At 38.0% G+C, this 23,256-nt stretch overlaps 1 protein-coding gene across 1 annotated transcript in view; it reads right to left on the bottom strand.

Moving 5' to 3' along the window:
• The window catches only part of DST (dystonin), a 288,933-nt gene that overhangs the window by 161,611 nt on the left and 104,066 nt on the right, over positions 1 to 23,256 (bottom strand). The window contains 3 exon segments of the mRNA XM_050972635.1: positions 15,588 to 15,680; positions 17,826 to 17,903; positions 20,692 to 20,781. Coding sequence (XP_050828592.1) covers positions 15,588 to 15,680; positions 17,826 to 17,903; positions 20,692 to 20,781 — 261 coding nt within the window.

Below are 23,256 nucleotides of genomic sequence, written 5' to 3'. Positions count from 1 at the left end.
GTTGCTATGTCATGGCCTAGGACAAGGTGGTGGGAAGCACTGGGAAGCAGGGAACTAGAGGAAGACCCTTAGAGATCCCAGGGCAATGGAGCTCACTGCAATTTCTGCTGTACCATCTCTCATACTTTCAGAGAATGATGAGCATTTACACCTATACAGTAACTTATAAATAAACTTAATGTTGGGAAAAAAACATACATTACTTTCTAGTCAAGTAACCCCAAAATCACAAATTGTGAATGCAGTCCTTCATAGATAGATACCTATCACAGGCCATTGTATCTGCTGGATCTATGTAAGGGAAAAATACAAACAGCAATGCTAGAAAGCAAAACAATTTTAACTGTTCAACTAGCCCCTAAATAACCTGACAGCATTTTTTGCATCCTATTGTCTCCAGCTTCAGCACATTTTTAAGAAGAATCAAACAGAAGGGGAAAACCCCCCTTTTATTTTGTTCAAAACACAATAGAGAACACCTGCAGCTGTGATCATTTGTAAGTTTCTAGGTATCAAAATCCTGCAAAGAGTATTTACTGAATGCAATACCAATGGGATGAGATGTTTCTGCAAAGACAACAGAAAATACAAAGTGGCAAAAGACCAACTTGTAATCATTCTGAAAGTTTTCTTGTAAAAATCTAGGGAACTCAGCTGTAGTGCAAGATTTTTCTGCGGGTTAGCTTTGTTGTTTGGTATTTTAGAGCAAGAAAGCAAACTAAATGTTTTTTCAGTAGCTTTAGTTTCTATTCATCACAGAACAACCAGATCACAATGTAAATCAAGTCAACCATATACTGCTTATCCAGACAGCGCTTCTGAAAGAGATGATGTCATCTCCAAGTGCCAGATGTCTAGCATTAAAAAACAAACAAACCAAAAAACAAACCCAAACCTATATTTTTTGTCTGTCATTTTCAGAAACTCCTCTGTGTGTAATCCTTAATTATCAGATTTTTTAATATACTCTAACATGAGCAAGCTAACAAAGCAATTTGCTAATGGCCCCTCCTTACTGCTGAGTTCAAACCCTTACCCCTTCACGGTTAATTGAGCAGGGATGGCTCTGTGCACTTCAGACTGCAGAGAGTGCAAACACAGCATGTTTGAGTGAACACTAGATTCCTCTGGAAACAAGTAATTTCAAATATCAAGGTAACTTCTGAAGACTGTACTAATATCTGGTGTTAGATATAAACAACATTTTAGTTGTTTGTGTCATGACACAAACACAAGGAGAACTTTTACTCTGAACATGACTATTAGGGAAGCTCACAGTTGAAATTTTGGATGACTCAAATATTAATTCAGTTTATTACACAAAGATGAACAGGTTTCTGATCCAAAATCTTCCGAGCACCCTAGTTAGCCATCTGAAGAGAAAGAAAAAGGCTTTTCACTCATAGAGGGAACCCATTTCACTACAGGTTAAGGAACATTAATATCAGCCTGAGACCTGAAACAGCCTGAGCACTTGTGTTCTCTAAATAAAGTATTTCACCTTTCAAGGCTAACATATCAGACTTTTTCATAAACATTGAAATAGTATTTTAAAATTAGAAATGCTCTAAGTGAAATAGAAATACTCTAAGTGAAATGGTGAGTCAAATGGTTGTATTTTATTACACCTACAAATATGAGCCCTAGTTTGCAAGGTGCCCTAATAACTTAAAACTTCTTAACAAGTAAAATACTACCACAACAAAATAAGGTGTAAGAGAAAGGGAGAGATCCCATCTTTCCTTTGAAAATCCCATAAGGGCAGTAGAGATACTTATCCACCAACTATGCATTATCATCAATATTTCTAACATCATTTCCCATAGGAGAAAACAGAAGGACTATTAAACTAAGAATGCTAGAACAGAAAATAAATTAAGGAGAAATCAAATCTTCTACTCATAAAATTTAGTCCTTCCAAGCAAAGTTTGTATGAACCTTTTGTATCACACAAGCCTATCATTTGCTCACTATAAACTGCTTAAGTAGAGCACATTTGTTCCTTAAGCGTGGAAAGAACGAATTACAGCATTTGCATGAGTTTGAGCAGTTGTTTGCCAGGGATACAGTTCTCCAAATTATCTCAAAGCCTGTGAATTAAAAGTTATGCAAGAAAAAGCAACAGAGGTAATTCTCTATACAACCCTTCTATTTCAGGATTAAAGTCTTAACTGGCACTAAATACTCTCTCTTATAACTGGAAGAACATGTTCACTTCTGCTTTTTCTCAGCCTGTAAATTTCCCCTGCATCACACAGTATACAAAATCCAAACACCAGAAAACCTCAAGCTCTTTCCTTGCACTGATTTTAGTGATGCAGTTTGGAGCCCAAAGAGCAGAGCAGACTGAAGAAGACTTTTTCAAGAGATCAACAGTGATGCTGTATTTCTGCAATTCATTTTCACACTGCAAACAGAAGAGCAAAACTCATACAGATACCAAGAAGTCTACCCTCTGATTCCATCTTATTCCAAATGGCTTGAAGCAAGACTAAACTTGACATAACGTACTAAACTGCACAAAAGTATGTAATGAGCTAGAGATGCATGATTCTGGTGTACCATCTCTCTCCCAGGCCACATTATGAGCTGAGAAATGCTTATTAGGCTTCAGTAAAAAAAATGGTAAAGCTGAGATTGCTCACTGCTAAATTTTGTGTGCCAGCTCAGGCCAGTAACAGGACCTTTGCAAACTCTTATAATTACCAGCTTTGTTTAGTATAAAAAAGACAGATATCTAAGATATTAAAATGCTTTTTTAATTCTCAAAACAATCAGAAGGAAAGTGGTTATGAGTTTGTACAGTAACTAAAGTCTGAAATCTAGTTTTTTCTGGTTTTGTTTAGAGGTCAAACCTTGGTGTTCTTAAAATTACTCATACTGAGAATCTTGGGTTGAGAAAGGGAACTGAACTGATTTTAGCAACTGAGGCATTTAGTCTGATGTGTCAGTAGTTTCACATTCATGCAATGTTTTCTCAATATCAGTTGATGTAGGTCAAAAGAAAACGTCTTTTTTCTCCCGTCCTCTGTGGTAACAAGAGGTATAGACCCCATTTTAGTAATCAGTGCAGCAGTATTAGAAGCTGCATTACGTTCATTATTCAGGAAAAAGCAGTCATGCTTAGCTGAACAGACAAGGGCTCATACCCTCTTACTCAGCAGTGATGTTTTGTACAAATCAAAGAACATTCCTAAGCTGTCCCTGAATTCCAGCTAAGATTAAGAGGGCAAAGATCTCTGTGTGTATTAGGAGTTTATTTGTACTACTGTGAACTGCGTGTCGTAATTGGGTGCGTTATCTATGTTTAAAAAACTAAGCTCAGACAAAGTATTGTTTGATTCCTGTTAGAAAAGTAAATTATAGAGGCAAAAGACGTTTAGTTAGCTCTTTGCTGGAAAGAATGCCTTTGGCATATGCCCATTCCCTCTGCTCATTCAACTGAAAGCTCAGATGTCCCCACTGAGCACGGGGGATCCGTTTTGGGCCAGACCCTGGTATCAGCATTTGGCTCACATGTACAGATTTCAGTTATCCCGAAGATGGGTGGGGCAAAATTGGAAATATGGATTGAATTGGTAAGCATGGTTACCAAAACTTTGCTTTCCCTCAGATATTCTGCAGCTAAGATTGTATTTTTGTTTCTTTTATTGCCAAACCAAAATAATCCTACCCTCAGAGGAAGATGGAATTTTAATAATTAATATTAATAGCTCATCTAGAGAGTTTGGGAGGAAAGATCCTTTAAAAGAAGTGTAAAGTGCTATTAACAGGATTAATATTCACTTGTTCTATTTCAAGCTGCCTTTATCATTCTTCAGTTCCTACCAGCCCTAACTGAAGAGAATTAGAAATATTCCTTTCCTTGATATAAAACCCAAAGGAATTACAAGGCCATGAAGAGGTGAATGAGAACTCTAAAATTCACTCCACCTTCTAGCAACATTTTAACATGAAAATCTCTTTCTTAAATTAGGAAGCAGATCAAACTACAGAGAGAAAAACAGGATAAGAATATATCAATAGTCCTAAAGTATAGAGTTATTACAGAGCCTTTGAAAAATATCAAGTGATATGTTCTGTCCTACAAATATCCATAGTATCATAGCATGGTAAAAGGTTCACACACAGCATAGTGAAGATATTTTTGTAATACAAAAATTACTGTTCAAATACTTATCCTAAGCTAACTTTCAAAGACAATGCACTGTATCAAAATATTTACCTTGCTCCTGTTTGGTGCAATGCCAAATAATGCCTTTTCTTTTGGCAAATGGTAAAGTACAGCACCAGGATAAAAACTCTTTTGTTCAAGTAACGGATCACTTATACTTTGAGAAAGAAAATGATACAACTTTTCAGATTTACTGCTTTCTGAAACATTTTCAATGACTCTGCAAGAAGTTATGTTGAACTCAGATTCTTCATGTTGTCTGCCTAAAACGTGGAGAGCAGAATCCAAAGTAGTTCCTTTTCTATAACAAAGACCACTGGACTGCAGGAATGCTAATTCTCTCCGGTTATCATCCTGTGAGCATTTCCTTTTCCGTGCACAGTGTTTCTCTGAATTGCTCTTGTCTTGTTCCTTTAACTGTGTGTCTGTCTCATCAGACTTGGTGAGCCCCCGATTGTCACCATTAAAGCTCTCCCCACAAAGAGAATTGCTCTTTGCTTTGCCCGAGAAAACTTTTGCTTTAGCAATATCAACTGAAAGGTCTGTACTCACAGGCAGAGCATTACCAGCCACTGTCACTCTCCCGGGGAGGAAGTCAGCCAATCCCACACCCTTGGGATGAATCTCGATGTTTTCTGCGATCTCCACTTCACACTGTCTTTTTTCTTCATTTTCTTTAACGTGCACTGAATCTGATCCCACCTCGGTTGATTTCTTTCTCCTTTTTCTTCTGAAATATTTTCTTCCAGGGGAATGTTTATCTGGACTTAAGGGAGCTTTGGCAGGATCTAAACACTGTTCTTCCTTCTCAGCCCTCACACATCCACAGACATTCCCCATTTGGCTGTCTCTAACTCACAGCCACACAGTTTCATTCATTCCCATATATTTAAATAAACTTAAATCCTCCTCAGAAAGCTAAGAACTGCTGTTTCCACTGCAATTTCTTCCAGACTTCACATGCACCCGTCCCAGTACGTGGCCATTTTGCTTATGAGAAATGCACACGCAATAAAAGCTGTGGCTGGCTGCCCAGGCAGGGCCTGTGTCTGATTAGACACTGTGGCTTATTTCTGGCCACCAATCCTCTTAAATAAACATCACTGTTCCAGCGTTGGGCTGTAATGCTGATTGCCTTTCACAGAGATGACATAGCAGTTATGAGCAATAGAAATTTCTCACATGCATTTTAACTTCCCGTTTCACTTAGTAACTTGAGCAAGATAAAGCAGAAAAATATGTAGCAACCTTTGAAGCTATTAGCTACACTCCAAATCCAAAAGTAAGCAGCACAGTAAATGGCAGGGGTTTAGTCAGCAGATTTGTTTTCCACTTTCATATGCTTTTATTACCTACCCAATGATCCACAAAAGGGAAGATTAAACTAAAGGATCAGAAATTGCTCTGACAGCTTGCTGGGGGTCAAGTTCTTATTTGTATGTGGAGTTTTCATAGCAGCTAATGTGGCTTTTCACTGATTTGTCAGCTATAAATAACCTGCTGCTTCACTGCCATCATAAAAGCACAACAGCTTGCTCAGGGCAGTGACACTATGTACCAGGGCTGAAACTTTGCAGCAGAGTTAAACCTTCTGGCAGATAAAAGTGAAACAAATCACAAAAGCCAATCTATCTAGAAAACAGACCTTACGTTTACTGTTTACAAAAATGGAGCTTTATTCTCCTCCCATGCTCCTGTAAGGCATTTCTGTGTCACTCTGAATATAAGATCAAAAGAAGCATCTAACTATACCTAAAACTAAGCAGAAACATACACTTTTAAAATGCAAGCAAGTCTAACCTCTAGTATATTTTGTTTGGAAAAATCTTTTTAACTTTCTTCTTTGTTTTTGTCATGGATATGTGACATTTACTAAAACCAGCACACATCGTCAAGGACAGATGTGTATGGTTTCTCATGCTGAGAAAGAACTACAGAGTGACTTGACAGGCATTATCAGGTGTTACCATTGACTTTCCCTCGCTTATTTGAAAAGAAATTGCAATAATGAGACCCAGAGACTTTATCCCCAGAGGCCAGTTCCACTGAAGTATCCCACATTTTACTGGCAGGATCGAGAATGAATTTGGGTAAATTTTGGGGTAATATTTGACATTAATGCTCAGAAAATTTAATACTGTAACACCACAGAATACTGTGATAGATGGGCAGCTATGCACAGGCACAATGCTAACGTGTTTCTTTTCAAAGTAGATATTTGTTCTATGATTAAAAACTCTTTCCTAGCCTCAATTTGCATTTGCAGCATGCTCAACATACAGGTGTACTTGTGACATTTGATCCCTTTACTCACAATGAAAAAGTTGTATCCTAGTCTGTTTAGAAAAATTACTTTAGAAAAGTGACTTTTAGCTAAGACCAGAGGACTTACTGATTTAAAACACACTTCCATATGGGTCTGACATGGGTCCCCTTTATTAACAGAAAAACACATTAAAAAAATATATCTTTCTAAATGGCATTTCTGTGTTTGTACAAAAAAAAAAAAAAAAAAAAAAAGCTTTTTTTACCTAAATGCATACTGCTTTTTCTTCTCTCTTATCAGAAAAGATGATTCAGGATTTTACAGTGCAATGGGCCAAGGCTGATTTCATTTCACACAGATATAGTTTCTGGTTTAACAACAAGACACCTAGCAATAATATATGGTTAAAGAGATCAAAGTATAATGGTCTCAAAACATATATAAAAAATATTATCTTTATAAAGCAGAAATATGTAAAATATTAAAGACAAGTTTCCAGCATTTGAATGGACAACTGCAAATCTTCATGCTCTATAATTCAAAATGTGTAATGTAACCTACCACTAGTACACTGCTAATGTTATTCTTCCTCCACAAATTTCACAGGGGAAGACAATTTCCCTAGAAATACTGCAAATTTAAATTTTCAGTGAAAGTGCATTTTTAAATTAATACATGTGGGTATCAAGGTTTCTAAACAGTATTATATTAGATTATTTCACTGAGCTTTACTGGAGTGTGATTTGATATGTATTTCCATTAAACTGCTTACATCTCTTTAACAGTCACCATGATGCTATCTTCTTTCAAATAGAAAATGTCCCTAAAGTACACTGTTATGCCCAATTTCCTGTAGATTCAGTTTCACACTGACTGTCACAAAAGTGTAAAATAATATCTAATTCAAGACAGATCAGAAGAAACACATTATTATTTTACAGCTGACAATTACATTTCATAATGCAGTCAGTAATTTACAGAGTTACAGATCTTGTACATCCTCTTTCATTCATACTTTAAATTTTGATTATTTTTCTTAAGAGTAACTCAATTTTTCAAAAATCAGGTGCCACTGAAGCAGAATTTTACAAAAAAGAGAAACAGCAGAAATATAAGAATCAGATCTAAAGGACTGTTTACAAGATCAGTGTTCCCAACAACCCTGCCCTACTTCTGCATGTCCAGGTCTATTTACTTGAATGCACCTGGTATAACTGCAGCTAGTCCTAGGAGAGAGCCACAAGGATGGTGAAGGGTCTGGAGGGGAAGCCTTGTGAGGAGCAGCTGAGGTCACCTGGTCTGTTCAGCCTGGAGAAGAGAAGACTGAGGGGAGACCTCCCTGCAGTTACAGCTCCTTGTGAGGGGAGAAGGAAGGGCAGACACTGATTCCTTCTCTCTTGGTGACAGTGACAAGACCCAAGGGAATGGCCTGAAGTTGTGTCAGGGGAGGATTAGATTTAGGATAAGGTTTTTCACCAGAGGGTGGTTGGGCACTGGAACAGCTCCCCAGGGCAGTGGTCACAGCACAGCCTGACAGAGTTCAAGAAGCCTTTGGACAATGCTCTCAGGCACATGGTGTGACTCTTGGGGTGTCCTGTGCAGGGTCAGGAGTTGCACTCAATGATCCTGAAGGGTCCTGTCTATCAGCATATTCTATGGTAGCTCCACGATTTATCCATTTCTAAATATTATCTAGGAATAAATGCATTCCAAATATACCTCTGCAGATAATTAACAGCCTTTATGCCTTTTTATCTTTCTATACATAGGTATTTCAGAGACTTAACAATACTTACCAGCTGTTCCTGAGACGGCTATCAGCTCTCTATTAACAATCTTTTTTTTTCCCCCAAGAACCAAATAATAACTTTATAGTCACTTTAACTGAGTCACTTACACTCTTGAACCAAAGAAAAGATCAAGGACAACAGAATTGATAAATTGAATTTATATCAGTTGTTGGGTTTTTTTATATAAAAACCCTAAGCAAAATAAGCAAAGACAATAAACGAAAGTGCTAGTAACTAAGGAAAAAAATGCCACTTTCAGCTAACTGAAATTCTATCAAGTCACAACTTTGGTCTCAGCAAGGAAAGAGACAGAGTTAAAAGGACTACAATGGAGGTTCAGAAGAGGGATACTTAAATTTCTTCCAAAACCTGACAGCTAGAGCATAGATAGATGATATTCTAAAGCACCAAAACAGACTACCACTGAAGCCTGTGAGAACCACCACAACACAGTGATGACCACACCAAGGGCTTTGTCTTGGACATCTGACTAATCTGACTGACTTGAATGGCAGCTCACCACTGGTTTAAGGCAGAGATCCAGGTGATGAAAGCTGTTAAAACAACCACCAGGGATTGCTGTCTTTCTTTATCTTGATAGTGGTTTTTTTTCTTCTTTTGTTGGTATTTTTTTAACCAAAACATGTAAAAGATACAAATTTATACCCACCAAAGCTGCAAAGTTTTATGGAAAGTTTAACAGACTTTTTCTGGCACTAAAAACCCCTAAGTACAACATGAATAAAGGATTAGACCAAGACTTGTGTGCAATTTGACCTGTCTTACAGGCTGCTTAATCACAAACAAGAGGTTAAGATTAAGACATGGAAAACAAATGACTAACACTGAAACATGAAATAAATAGTTCATGCAGATTTGTATGGGTTTGCACTTAACCACAGATTTCTGTAATTTGTCAAGCATGTCTGTGATTGGGAAATGCAATAATTTCTTAATATGGGACAGGTGCATAACACATTAAAATGGCAATGTTGAGTATTTGTGTATTTCTAAGTTTGCAGAATTATGATACCATTCGCTCTATGTACACTCCTAATTTATACTTTATTATTTGCCTCATATAGTTAGCAATTATTGTTCAGAAGAAATTATTCTACTTTGCTAATCAAACCATGCCAGGTATCTTTTATCAAAATCCTACTAGGAATGCATTTTAGATCTGGATCTAAGATCCCTTTCCCCTCCTTTTCGCGTGTTTATACAACACAGCAGAGGTAATGGAGCATTTAGCACAAATGGGACGTGTCATTTCACAGCACTAAAACAGCATACCAGATAACCAGCAAGCATTTTGTTGCACAGCCCTAAGGTCACATGCAGAATAACAGAGAGATAAACATAAGCCAAATAGAAAGTGAAAATTAAAGTAGCACAAGATAGAAAACAAGGATAAAAATAAAGGCTTGCCAGCACAAACAAAAGGTTTGGAGCTGTTTGAGCTGTACTGACAACCACTCCTCAAACTCTGAAAGAGATGTTCAACTACCAAATAATAACCACCAACAGGAGAGGTTTTACATCCAGTGAGATGGGTTACAAAAAGAGGATTTTGCTCCTTATTGCTGGCTCCATGGCATTAAGGACAGAGTCTTCACGCTTCTCTTACCCTTGCTGTGATTCAGATGAGTCCCAGAAATTTCAAGAATTCCACACCCATTTTCTTACCTAAGACCTAGGAATTTCACTATTTTTTTAATAAATCACCAAAGAGTTCCAGAAGAAACAACTAGGAGTTCAGCTGAGAAATAAAATATCACAAGAGTATACCCTAACAAATGCTGAAGGACAGGTAATACAGCTGCATTGGCTGATGACAGACAATGCAGCTACCATGTGGAATACACTTCATCCTGCCATCACATACAGTCACAGACAGGACAACTGGCCACATAGTTCCATTTTTAAATCTTTAAGAAGATCAGACCTTGCACTGTTCTGGTTATTTTAAAGCAGAGGCAGAGTAAATTTCAATCCTTGGACCACAAGGCACACAGCACCAGGAATGGTTGCCAGGAGAAGAGTGACTGAAGGCCAGACCCAGCTCTCCTGATCCCTCATGGTCACCTGAATGAAGCAGGCAGCATGGGTACTGAATGTGTACCCTACCAGGGATATCCCTCTGTCTTCTGCACGTCATTTACTGAAGTGGGCCACCACAGCTGAGCTGCCTCCTCCTCTGGCCACCCTGTATGAAGGCCACAGCCTTGCAAACCCACCTGTCTCACCTTTTCACCAACACTGGTAAAAGTTTGGCTGCTGATGCTGGACCAAATGAACAGTCTGTACACTGCTTGGGGGCAGACTAATCAAAAGTGATTTTTTTTTAAAGGTTTATGAGGAGTCAGCAGCAAACAAAAAAGTATTTGCTGGCCAGCAAGAGAAACGTAAAGAGGTTACATGTGTCAAAGGAGGCCTGAGAGAAAGTGCCCATGTGGCTGGAGAGGGCTGGATGGTGCTGTAACACCTGGACAGAATCATCACTGACCAGAACCTTGAAAGCAGCATCCTGCAGAGGTCTGACAGCAAAAGCAGGGAAGAGTGGAAGGAAAAGTGTTTAATGGCAGTTTGTCAGCTGAAAAATTATTATGAAAATGAAAGAGAAGTCTATTGAGTCATTACTTAGAACATCCTGAAATTTTTTAAGGTCTGAATTCACAAAGGCCTATTTTTAACTAGATGGAAGTTCAAAGTATTTCTTTGCTTCAGCATGCTTTTTTCAACCAACTGCAAGTGACTTTAAACATTTAACATTTTTTAAAGAATGCTTGAAGTGGTTTGAAAAGAGATGATCACCAGTTTTCACAGAATTTAAATCTTACTAAAATTGTGATGACTTTATGAGGACAAATACTGGTTTCATTATAGCTGCTCATCTCCAATGTAGTCAGTGAAAATGTATTGGATGTTGAAGGAGTCCATTAAAGTATTAATTTGTATATTTATACATACAGCCTATGATTATACAAAATACTATAATCTGATTTAGCATGTTCTACAGGTGCCAGGAAAATAACTTTTAACAGCTATTACATTATGAAACTGAATTTAAACTAAGCCATCTACTATTAAAAGCATGTGAAAAACGTACATTGAAAGCTTGCATAAATCCTAGTAACATAGATGCATTGGGGTTTTTCAATACCCACAGAACAAATTATTTTCTTTCATACTCAGTTTAGTAATCCACCAGATTTCCCATTACGGATTTTCAGTAACTCTTATGTAATTACTTGGGACACAGAAGAATGAGTACTTTCTGGACTTGTGCAGCTGCAGAAGTCAGTGCTGTAACATTTATATTTATCTAGTTATGCATACCAATTCACAAAGCCATAGATATAATTCAGATGCAAGAGAAACATAATCCTCAAATGTGTATAAACTTGTATTTTCCCATCATGTCTTTCCCCTAAACCATTCCTAAATTCATTCAAATAATCAGAGGGATTTTCTATTTTGAGTAAATAATACCCTCCAGATAAGGACCATGACTCAGAGAAACAATAGGCCACAAACAACAGCCAAAAACAATCTCTGGCATCTTGACTACTTCCCAGATTGCAGTGTTTTTAGAATACACATAACTGATGTGTAGCAGAGCCAGTAACGTCACACAGCAAACAGCTTCTTATGCTCATTGAGAAATTAACTACTTCTGCAAATGATGGGAAAAATAAGGGGTAATTCAGGTTAAAAGACCCCCACTTAAGTGTCTAGATATTCATGTTTACACACTGGCTAGGTTTTGAAAAGATCACTTTATGCAGTGGGGGCAGGATTCAGTTCCCTCAACATGGGGTTCTAGAGCTCTTTGAGATATCCTGCAATATCCCAACTGGCCTGCAGCTGCAGGTCCAGAAGATCATGAGTTTCTCACAGGTCTGGTGTCTCATCAGAGAACTCCATACACATGTCCTGCACACTCCAGGATACCTCAGGTATCACTCAAATGCCACCTGTCTTTAGGGGACTGAATCAAAAGCCCTATACTAGTTGTTCAATCAACAGCAATGATTCACACCCTGAAGCAGAGGGATAACAAAGTCAATTGACCATCTAGAATATTTGAGACACTTTAAAATACCTGAGATATCCATATGGAGATAGCATTTACACCACAAGACCTAAGGAAATCTGCTTCCCACTGCAAATGTAACTGGATATCAAGTGTCATCTCAGAACACACACAGCAACTATGCTGCACAAGTCAGTAGCTCCACTGGTGCGCTAGGCAGCTCCTTCAGGTGATCTGAATTACTCCATCAGCCTCACCCTCTAGTCCTCCTTCAAATCCACTGCTAAACGTGTTCCACCATTTAAGAAGCATTTTATCACTCTTGATCTGTCTCTTCCCAGATGAGCCTGAGTTTCTCATAAGACCCAGGTCATGCTTCTCATACTCACCTGGCTGTCTCATAAATCTCCAACGACACAGATGTTTATGTTTAGTTGAGTGAAGTGAACCTCTAGTAGCTTGTTAGTTAATTCACTGTCTAGGCTGTACTAGTATAAACTAAACCTCTATCCTTCTGATTATCAGATTAAAGGGACAATTTAGACAATTGCATAAGAACATAGCTCCCCATAAGCACACGGATTTAGGTGTCTTACAAACAAACAATCTAATCACAACTTTCCCAATAAGTGGGGATCTACTCCATGCATAAACAATTTGAGGTCTAAGTATGTACATTCTTCTGAACTTCACATTCAGAACCCAAAGGGGCCATATGCAGGTGACAAAGACACTGAATTGCCATATTAAAGAGAAATAGCAGGAAATGTCATGCATGAAATGTCATGCAAGCACAGAATGCCATACACCACTTTACAAATCCCTTCTGCATTCAGTGTAGGTTTACTGCAGCCATTAGTAACCAAAATAGTATCTTTTTTTAAACATCCTGTTCTTCAGTTACTTCATGTTTATTAAAGAGGATTAATATTTAGTCAAGCACCAGCAGTCATCCTTAAAATTACTTTTTCACCAATTTTTAAAGATATTATTTTGAAAAAGAAGGTCATCAAGGTGGCAGACCCCATAGCAGGGGGCACCAAACACAGCCCAAACAGCCAGTAGGGAGAGCCAATTATCCTGCTGTACTCAGTGTTGGTGCAGCCTCACTCTGAGAACTGTGTGCACTTCTGGTCTCCACAGTTTAAGAAGGGCATGAAGGTCCTTGAATATGTCCAGAGAAGGGCAGCAAAGTTGGTGGCAGGGATGGAAAGTATGTTCTAAGAGGAGCACCTGAGGACTTTGAGTTTGTCTAGTTTGGAGAAAGGGAGGCTGAAGAGCGACCTCACTGCTCTGTGGGGAACTAGAGGGAGGCACTGAGATCTTTAAAAGGGAACCCATCTTTAGAAATGGAAGAAAAGACAATGCTGGGAACTATCAGCCTATCAGCCTCTCCTCTGTGCCTGGGAAGATCATGGAACAGATCCAGGAAGATGTTAGGATGCCCCATTCTTGGGAGTGCTCAAGGCCAGGCTGGATGGGGCTCTGAGCAATCTGGTCTAGTTGAAGGTGTCCCTGTCCCCAGAAGGGGGGATGGAATGAGGTAATTCTCAAGGCCCCCTTCCAACCCAAACCATTCTGATTCTTTTCTCCCTGGTATCCAGTCACTGGACACATGGGAATACTTCAAAACTGTGCTGGGGAGGCTTAGATTGGACATCAGGATGCATTTCTCTTCCTTGAGGGTGGTCAGACATTGGAACAGGCTTCCTAGACAGGTGGCTGATGCCCCAAGCCTGTCAGTGTTTAAGATGCATTTGGAGAATGCCCTAAGCAACATGCCTGAACTTCCACTCAGCCCTGAATTGGTCAGGCAGTCCCACTAGATGAGCGTTGTAGTTCCCCTCCAACTGAAATATTCTACTCTGACAGATCTACAAGATCTGAATTGTGCTTGCAGACATTTTGTTGGTAGTTATTTGGGTTAGGACATATCAAAGTGTGTTTTGGCTACAATTTAAATTCTTCAACATATTTCATATGGAGCTGACTACCTTACAAGGGAAAATCCTTGCCACACCACTTCACCTAAAGAAGGTAATTTATATAAATTAGTTTTCCTTTTCATCCATTTTTTACGACTGCAGGACTAATGTTCATGACTTTTTACAAGCACCTAAAATTGTGCCAGATGTCCTGTGCTTCACCTAATGAGAAAAACTAACAATTTCATTCTAGAAAAGCCTAATAATCAGTTCAGAAACATAAAATACACATCAAGTAAGGTTTAACTTCCACTAACAGCTTCTATTAGTAAGTTGTTAATAATATTTACTTCTTAAAATAGAGTAACCTTCAATCATAGCCTAATTCTGTAGGTCATGCTTAAACATATTTAAACCTATCCTTTTCTTCTCTGTATAACCATGTGGGAGCAAAGATTGACATGATAAGGGCAGCTGAAGGAGCTCCAGGTCCTTGCTAGGGGTTTCTCTTTTATTCTGTGTGCTGGTCTGGGCTAAGATGTGCACCCTGTTTATATCCAGGTACCATTGGCCCTATGCATATCTTTGCTTCACGATAGAATTTGCAGAAGGGCACATTAGATCCTAGCAGCCTTTCTGGCTTTAAGAAATTTTTTCTCAGTCATAAATCCAGTGTGGAATGCCCCTAAGTGAACGATACTTGTTCTGTGCGATCTTGCGAATTTCTGATCATTTAAAATGCCTGCACAGCAGGGAGTTCATCGCTAACAATGCCGCAGTCACTAAATGGGAATTATCTGTCATCTGAATTACATCATCTACAGCCAGGGCCATTATGCAAGCCTCCTTTTGAGGAGCAATTTAACACCACACACTGTAAGGCTGCATTATACTGTACACAATCCCACCAGTGTACAACAACCAGAGTGCCACCTAGTGTGGTGACCCATGCCACCATCGCTGAGACTAGAAACAAATGCTGACACGGGAGGAACTACTAGAAGAGACTGAGAGTACAGCTTGTTAACATACTCATAGCAGCAGATCCTGAATGGAAAAAAAATATTCAAAATTTTTCAATATATTTTAATACTTATAGAAAGAAGTCTGCAGAATAAAACAAGAAGGATATGTCCAAACACTTGAAGAAATACATCAATCACTGTCTTTAATGATGTTCAAAACTGAAGCTTTTTTTTCTCTCACTCCACACACAGGAAATTGGCAAATAAAATCGTGAGATTCAGTTTACATCATGAAATAAGATACATCATCCAAACCTTTAGAAACACATTAGAGAAGAGATAAAATCTATGGAGCCCTGTCTACGTCAACATTCCTCACAACTATGCAAGAAACTGACCAAAAACATATAGTCAAGCAATTCTAGGCTTACCTGAAAGTGCAAAATTATGGTCCATATCAACCCCAAAGTCAATTTGGGATTCCCATCTGTTATATCATCATTTCTGATGTTAACCAGTTTCACCTGCCATCATAGAAAGAAAATACAGGCAAAATTGAAATAAATATGCCACAAATACATACTGCATTACACAGGCATGACTATAAAGGATGCACTACTCACTTCCTGAGCCTACTCTGCTGCGTTTTTTCATTCTCAAAAACAGAAAGGAATTGCATTCTGCCTGTAAGTGGCCCGCCAGGAATTGCCCTCTCCCACTCACACCGGGATGAGGAAATTCCTCAGCTGTCACTAGGCTGGCAGATCTGCTCCCCATGCCAAATACCCTTTGCCTCAGCTCTTGTCAACAGGGGAAGGCACGACAGAGCAGGGCAGGATAACATGAATATAATGATCTGTGGCTGCTGTATCAGTCCCAGGGCAGTGCTGACACTGGAAGTTATCACTGCTGTTCTTCCAGCCCCTGCTTTCCTGTATGTAAACAAGGATTCAGCAGCAGGAGAACTGGCCTGCTAAAACACAGGTCTGGCTTGATGAAACTAGGAATTTAGTATCACATTTAAGTAAACAATGGCTTAAAAACTACAATAATTATTATAGTTTCAGATGCAGTACTCATTCATAGTGCTATAAACAAATGCTTAATAGGATTAAAACAAGAGCTGCTGTTATTACACTCCCATAAAATCACATCCAGAGTAAGTTCAGTAATTCCAGTTTTTTGTCTAATTTTATTAATGTATTAATTTCTCTATATGTATTATGTATCCATATAGCTTAGCAGTTAAGGATAACTCAGCTAAAAGATGTTTTATGCTTACAATAGGAAAGTTTCATGCATACACCCTTTTAAACAGATACTTTGTTATCAACTGAACAAGCAAAGGCATGTCCTTCTTTTGATCTGCAGACATAATCTTTACCATCTGGAGAGAAAAAAAGTGCCAAACCCCACTCTTGGCCAGAAAGACAGTGTATTCCAAAGTTTGTTGTTTGTTTATTTCTCAAGTCAGGCTTCAAAATTATCAATATATGGGCTCTCTCTACCTTATAATCACAATAAAGCATTGCACTTGGAAGTTACAGAGCCAACCTGAGCCAGTTAACTCCTAAATACAGTTTAGAAAAACCTAATAGAGGGCTGAAATTTTAATCAACTGCAAGCCCCACTGATAATTTGCCAAAATGCTATTGTGACTGTCAAGTAGCCATTCATTTACTTTGTAGAGTACTTGTTCAGTGGCTCACTTAGGTTAACAGAAAAAGTTTGCTTTGAACTCAGCAAAGGAGGATTTTGTTCTCAGTGCACACATTCCATTCAGTGACCCAAAAGGCGGGTTTGAAATTTCAAAATGCAAAACAACATCTGATTTCATAACAAAACTAAGTATCTGTTTATGGTTTGCTATCTCATATTCTCTCAAAGTTCTGAAGTAGCAAAAACAATTTTTTTTTTTTTAAATCAACCAATGAGAGAGTTGATTTTCAGTGTCAATTCATTGGGATCCGATGGATAGAGAGGAACAGTTTTTCCTTCCATGTTTTCGATAAAGGGATAAATCCCTTTATTCTCCCTTTGGAAAAGGGAGAAATCAAGCTTCTGTAAGCATTTAAAAGATATTGAAAAGCAGAAAGAAATTCACAGCAGCAGAAATGCAACAGTGTAAATATCAAGTGCCTGGCTAAAAGGAGATACAAGTGAAATTAAGCCTAAATCTTCCACAGTGCCCAGGTGACTCTGACACCTCTCTAACTCATCTAAAAAGACCATTTTTGCTTTTATCAGGATCAAAATTTGAAAAAGTTTTCCCAAAACAAATACAATCAAAACAAGGAACTCCCATACAATATTCTAATATATTTGAATTGGCATTTTGCACTAAAAATTAGATTGTGAACAAGACTGCATACCAGCCAGTGTCTGAGCAGCATGAAAGACAGTTAAATTTACTATAAGCAACTCCTAAGGATATCACCCATAATTTTCTCCTCTTTAATAGCATATAGCACATGGAATTTGCTGTTATTGCTCAGTAAAGGGTGGTGTAAAACTACCTTACCCACATCTCTCTTAACCATCTCAAGCACGACATAAAGCTGAGCCTACAGAGGCAGCTTTTAGACAACATGCACAAGAGACAAAACAGAACAAATTTGTTATTTATTAGCTATAGGTGACAAAATTTTCATTAATTCTTTTCATCATACCTGGCGCCTTTTCAAATAGTCAAGTGCAATTTGGACGTTCTGCAGTCTGTGAAAACGCATCCGACCTTTTTCTCGGGGCTGCAAGTGGAAAACAGTACTTGTGAGATTTTCTCATCAGACAAAAGAACAAACAGACTGATTTAAATATACCATGTAGAACATTTGAAGCAATACAGCTTTAATGAAGTCAATACCTTTGGTGGAAAAGTGTGCTTTAGCTATTTATTTTAACTGCAGTTATTTTTTAGTACAGTGGATGGCAAGAGAGATCAGTGGTCCCCAACTTTGATCCATGCAGGCTGATAGCTGTTCCCTGTAAAGGACTATTAAGGCCAAGAGGGCTATTACCTACAGAAACTGAACATTATTATAAAATATTTATAGTGTATTAAGCAAATAAAACCATAAGTAATGTCATGGACCTTTACATTGTTCTGGTAAACTCTGTGATGGAAAAGCTTACCTCTGTATGGAACTTCATGGCTTAATGGTATGACTGCATAATGATTATGATATCTATACATACTTATTTAGAGCATCTAATAAAGATAGTATCTTCCTCCAAACAGAATAATATAACATGAACAGTTCTAGAGTATAAGTTTAAACTCTTGACTTGGGTAGAAAACTTTAAAGCATGAAAAACTAACAAGCCACTCCCCTCAAAGCAAAGTCAGAACTATCAAAAAGAAATTGTAAAATAAAAATGAGCGGTGTGTTAATGGAAATATGGCAAAACTGCATGCAGTTAGTGTAAAATCACCCAGAAGAAGAATCACACAGAAAACGCATACTTAGCTGTCACAGATCAGCATGGGAAAGCAGTTAAATTTATACCATCAACATCACATCCAAGTCCTTCTAATCTTCCTTATTTCAGATTTTTCACAAACTTTCACAGCAATAAACTGAAGCAGACTACAATTGCTAGGGATCAGCCATGAACATGAGCATTTCCTCAGACAACCACTGTGAAACACACAGAAAAGCCCAAGCCTTCCTCAACTGCCTTTTTCTCCCCCTTTGGAGTATCAGATGCTTGTCAAAAAGAAACATAAGAAAATGAAGTTGAATAAAAAGCATAAACTGAAACAAAAAGAATTTTAATTTCCATTACAGAATCTTCTATTTAGCCCCTTGTTTTTCACACCAATAACTCAGGATCAAGCATTACAGCCCTTGCTAACAAGGAGCTTCCACGGATGGAATGAAGGACTGCAGACCTGGAACTTGGTTTTCCACAACAAGGAAGGTATAGTAAATCCCAAATTACACAGTTAGCATCTCAGAGGGGAAATATTTCTTTTATAAAATAATGCAGCATTTTGATTTATGCTGCACTCCAGAGAAAAAGCACACAAGTTCCACTGAAATCACAACTGCAGCACAACACAGGGGAGCCAGGGAGGCACTCAGGCCCTATGACAGCAAGTTGCTTTAGCAAAAGCCAAAATGCAAGGTCTAAAAAGGCATGAAACAGCTCACTCAGACTAACAAGCACCCAACATTTTACACTTTATGAGTAGATATTTCCCTTCTGGATGGGCAAAATATAGAGGATTGATAATTCAGCATTTGTTGCAAGAAAGATAAACCCTACAAACTATCTGGTTTTTTAGTAGCCACAACACAAAGCTGTCACTTAACTTCAACTCTACCTGCTTTGATAAAAATCACTACTACATGTGGTAAATTTTAACAAACAGATCTGCACACTGAATTACTTTATTTTGAAATATTATCCAATATTATGGCACACACACCATGCACATAGTAAACTGGTGCTTCTAATACGAGAAATCAACTTTTTACCATTGATTTCACTTAGAAGAACCTTCAAGTCTTTGTTTAAATTACTTGTATATGGACAATACTTTTGCAAGTTAAAAACAAAGCTCTTAATTTAATAGAATTATGGTATTTCCCTATCTATTCTTTTAAAAAATTATTTTATAGCTTCTTGATAGTGTTGTCCAGTATACATTTGCACCATGGTTTTGTACAGTTTGATGAAAGAAAACAAACAGAAATCTTGAACATTCGCGTTTTAGCTGCTCACAGAAAGACTGAAATTTGTCTTTACCATACCTCCACCATAAACACACGTATCCTGGTTTGTCAACAAAAGTTCTTTTGTCCTTTCTACAGCCCACTACTGCAGCACACCAAACTAAGAATTTACATTAGCAGACACCACACTTCAAACACTACATTAGTACAGTTATGGGGGTCGGCACCTACCCCCTTATCCTCATCCTCCACATCCTCATGCTGTTCATTTGCGCATGCTTCTGTTGAACTCACCAACCGTAAGGTCTTCAAAAAATCTCGCTCTCTTGGCTAATGAATACAACAGACAGGAGACAGGACAGCAAAAACACAAGACAGACCACAAATGAAAAGAAGAGCATGAAAAGAAGAACATAATGAAGAGAACAAATACCAAGCAAGGGAAGTAATGCTCACAAAGAAAGGAAATGACACCTGAGGAGTGTGTTAGACAATTTCAGGGACATTTGATCCTTGTTATTTGTAAGTTACTCCCTTAAATGCAAAAAAGATATTAAGCATCCAATATTTGTTAAAACAAAAATCAGAAAGGAAAGGAAAGAGCAGAAGAAATAGTGCATTACCCTATTAAGAAAGGAAGTCTCACTAGCCACAAGAAACGAAGAGAACAGATTGCACTCCCCCACAGAATTCACACCAGCATATTTACCAACAGAAATACAACTTGTGTCTTTGGTATCAAGTCACAGATACAGAAAATATCAAAGAAATCTACAGCAGTCAATACACAAGGAGTTAACAGAGAAAATGCAGAATTAACAATCTGAAACCGTTGTATTATGATCTAAAAGCTTACCAAGGTGTCTCCAGAAAGGACTTCTAGAAGTGAAATTAAGTTATGTCCATCTCTTAGGTCTTCATATAGGTCATTCACATGCTTTCGAACCTGCACAGATAAAGGCAAAAAATAAATGTGAGATCCCAGTTTATAGCTGAGAATTCACACTCATATAAATGCATATCTTTAAAAATACAGATAAACCTCAGCTGTACCTCAGCATTGCTTTTTTTAATTTATTCACTTTCATGACAAATTTACAAATGCAAATTAATTGTAATAGGTGAAATTCACATCTGTCTCTGCACTTGGAGTTTCATCACACTTTATATCACTTCAATGAAAAGAAAAACAGTATTAAGTTCCAGGTAATGAACACATGTAGCAATGAAAAAAGTCAGCATCTGACAATTTAAACAATATCAGATGCTCTCCTATTTGGACCTAAATAATGACCCCTATGACAACAGTAGCCAGATTGAATGGATTGCAAAAAATTACCCAACAGATATATATTATCAGCAGCATGCAAGCTCACTGCAGTCAGGCTGGAAGTAACACACTTCCTAACCAAAGCATACCATCCACCAATTAACAGCATGTATTGTCATCTCAAGTTTCCCAGTATTAAGTGAGCTTTCCCAACAACTCACACATCCACCTTACACACCATACCAAAGAACCATGACATTGGGTTGTGAGCGGTTGCAATGACAAGAAAGACAGCTGGAAGATCCATCTTTACTGACAGGCACTACAAATCTGGGAGATGTCTGTCCACAGGCAAACTTCTTGATTCCTACCATTAGCTTAATTACAACTTTATCTGAAATGTCTTAAGCAATTCCAGCCAGCTGCTCTTTGAATGTGACACAAAGGACCTAATTTTTCAGAATCAGAGATTCTTGACTTGCTAGGGCAGAGGTTGAAGGCTTTACAGCTCCAGTTTAATGTCAGTTCCCTGGTGATCAGAAACTTCCTAAGCTTAGGATAAAATACAACATCAGAAATTTTCTTCTTCCCAACCTCTGCTAGAGATGAGCTGTACTTCCAATATAAGATCTATAGGACATACTCTGATTGCCAACACATGTGTGTGATGAGGGCAGCAAGAACCATCCCAGATCTTCAACTTAATACAACAACTCAGTTTGCTACACTTCTGGGGGAATTTTGAGATTCACTCTGTTTCTTAAAGACTGTCCCCATACCTAAAATTAGCTTCATAAATGCTTTTTAGTTCAAGTTTTCTTATTCCAACTTTAAACATGAAATTACCCTGCAATCTGCTTTCACAAACACCATCATCTTAATTGAGAGTAGCACCAGAACATATTTATGCTTGTGCTGAAGACTAGCCAGAACAAGTCATCTAGGAGACTGTTCCATGAGGAATTACAACACATCTTTTCCAAAACGCTTACGCAGACTCTACAGAAGAAATTCTTCATACAAAGCCAAATTACTATCCAATACTCTAATACATACATATAAGTTTTACACCCTCACACACATACACAAAATAGTATCATTTTAATTTTAGCTACATTTTTTTTAATCCTGCAAGCAATTAATGTAAAAAAAATTTAAGAAAAATTTTCTCTAATAATATTAAAGTACTACAAAGCTGAATAAAGACAAAGAACAGGTGTTCTCCTACTACATCTCTGGTGAAAGGAAAGTAAAGGGAAGCCATATAAATAATTGATATCCCTGATACAAGATTTGATTATGATAAATACTTGCAAGATGAGAAGCATAAGAATCTTTAATTTTTAATCCACATGTTATTTTTATATTCAAAGGACTATATCAAACTGAGTGCTAAACTCTTTCTGTTAAAAGTAGGCAACTTTTCTTTATGACAAAACCCTGTGAGAGGGCTACCTGTCCCACCACCCAGGACGTGTCACTTTCCACTTCTCTTTGGAAAGCAGAATTCCCAGCCAGAACAGACCCACAGCACAGGCTGGTGGCCAGAGGCACAGGAGGACATAAGGGTAAGGACAGGGGAATGTTGTGTACATCTCAAAGACACTGCACAGCACAGTTAAAGAACTGTTTGTGCAGCACCAAGTCGATGCCCACACTCTTTTCAACATAAAACTCAGGATTCGATAAGTGTGTGAGTATCTGAATTGTGGGGTGAGAAAATACCACTATTTCTGTTCTGTCTGCTTTTTTACCCATTAGATGCAAGATAATTTTGTTATCCTGCTGTTCTGTCTCTCACAGCACACATTTGTTAACCTTCTGTTTGTTTCTTATGCTCTGAGGATTCCTAAGTACTACAAAGACAACCATCTTCCCCAGTTTATCTTTCTAGAAATCACAGACACTTCAGAGATGAACTCACACTGGATATGAAAAAACTGGCACAGGGCTGTCAAAACAGGAAATCCAGCAGTACACCTTATGTATCTGTATTAGTTCTGCCACTAGCTGGCAATTACTGTGAGGATTAATTATTTAGTACATACTGTGCCAGTCATCCTGGTACAGGGCAACATAATAAGGAATTTTTTCCAATTCTCTGAGCAGGAGATGTGCATCTAAAATGCCATAACTGGGCAACACTCAAAG

Source organism: Serinus canaria, chromosome 3 (genome assembly GCF_022539315.1).
Source record: "Serinus canaria isolate serCan28SL12 chromosome 3, serCan2020, whole genome shotgun sequence".
Taxonomy (NCBI): Eukaryota; Metazoa; Chordata; class Aves; order Passeriformes; family Fringillidae; genus Serinus; species Serinus canaria.
The sequence above is the reverse complement of the archived record's forward strand: the minus strand, read 5'-3'. Positions and strand labels throughout refer to the sequence as shown.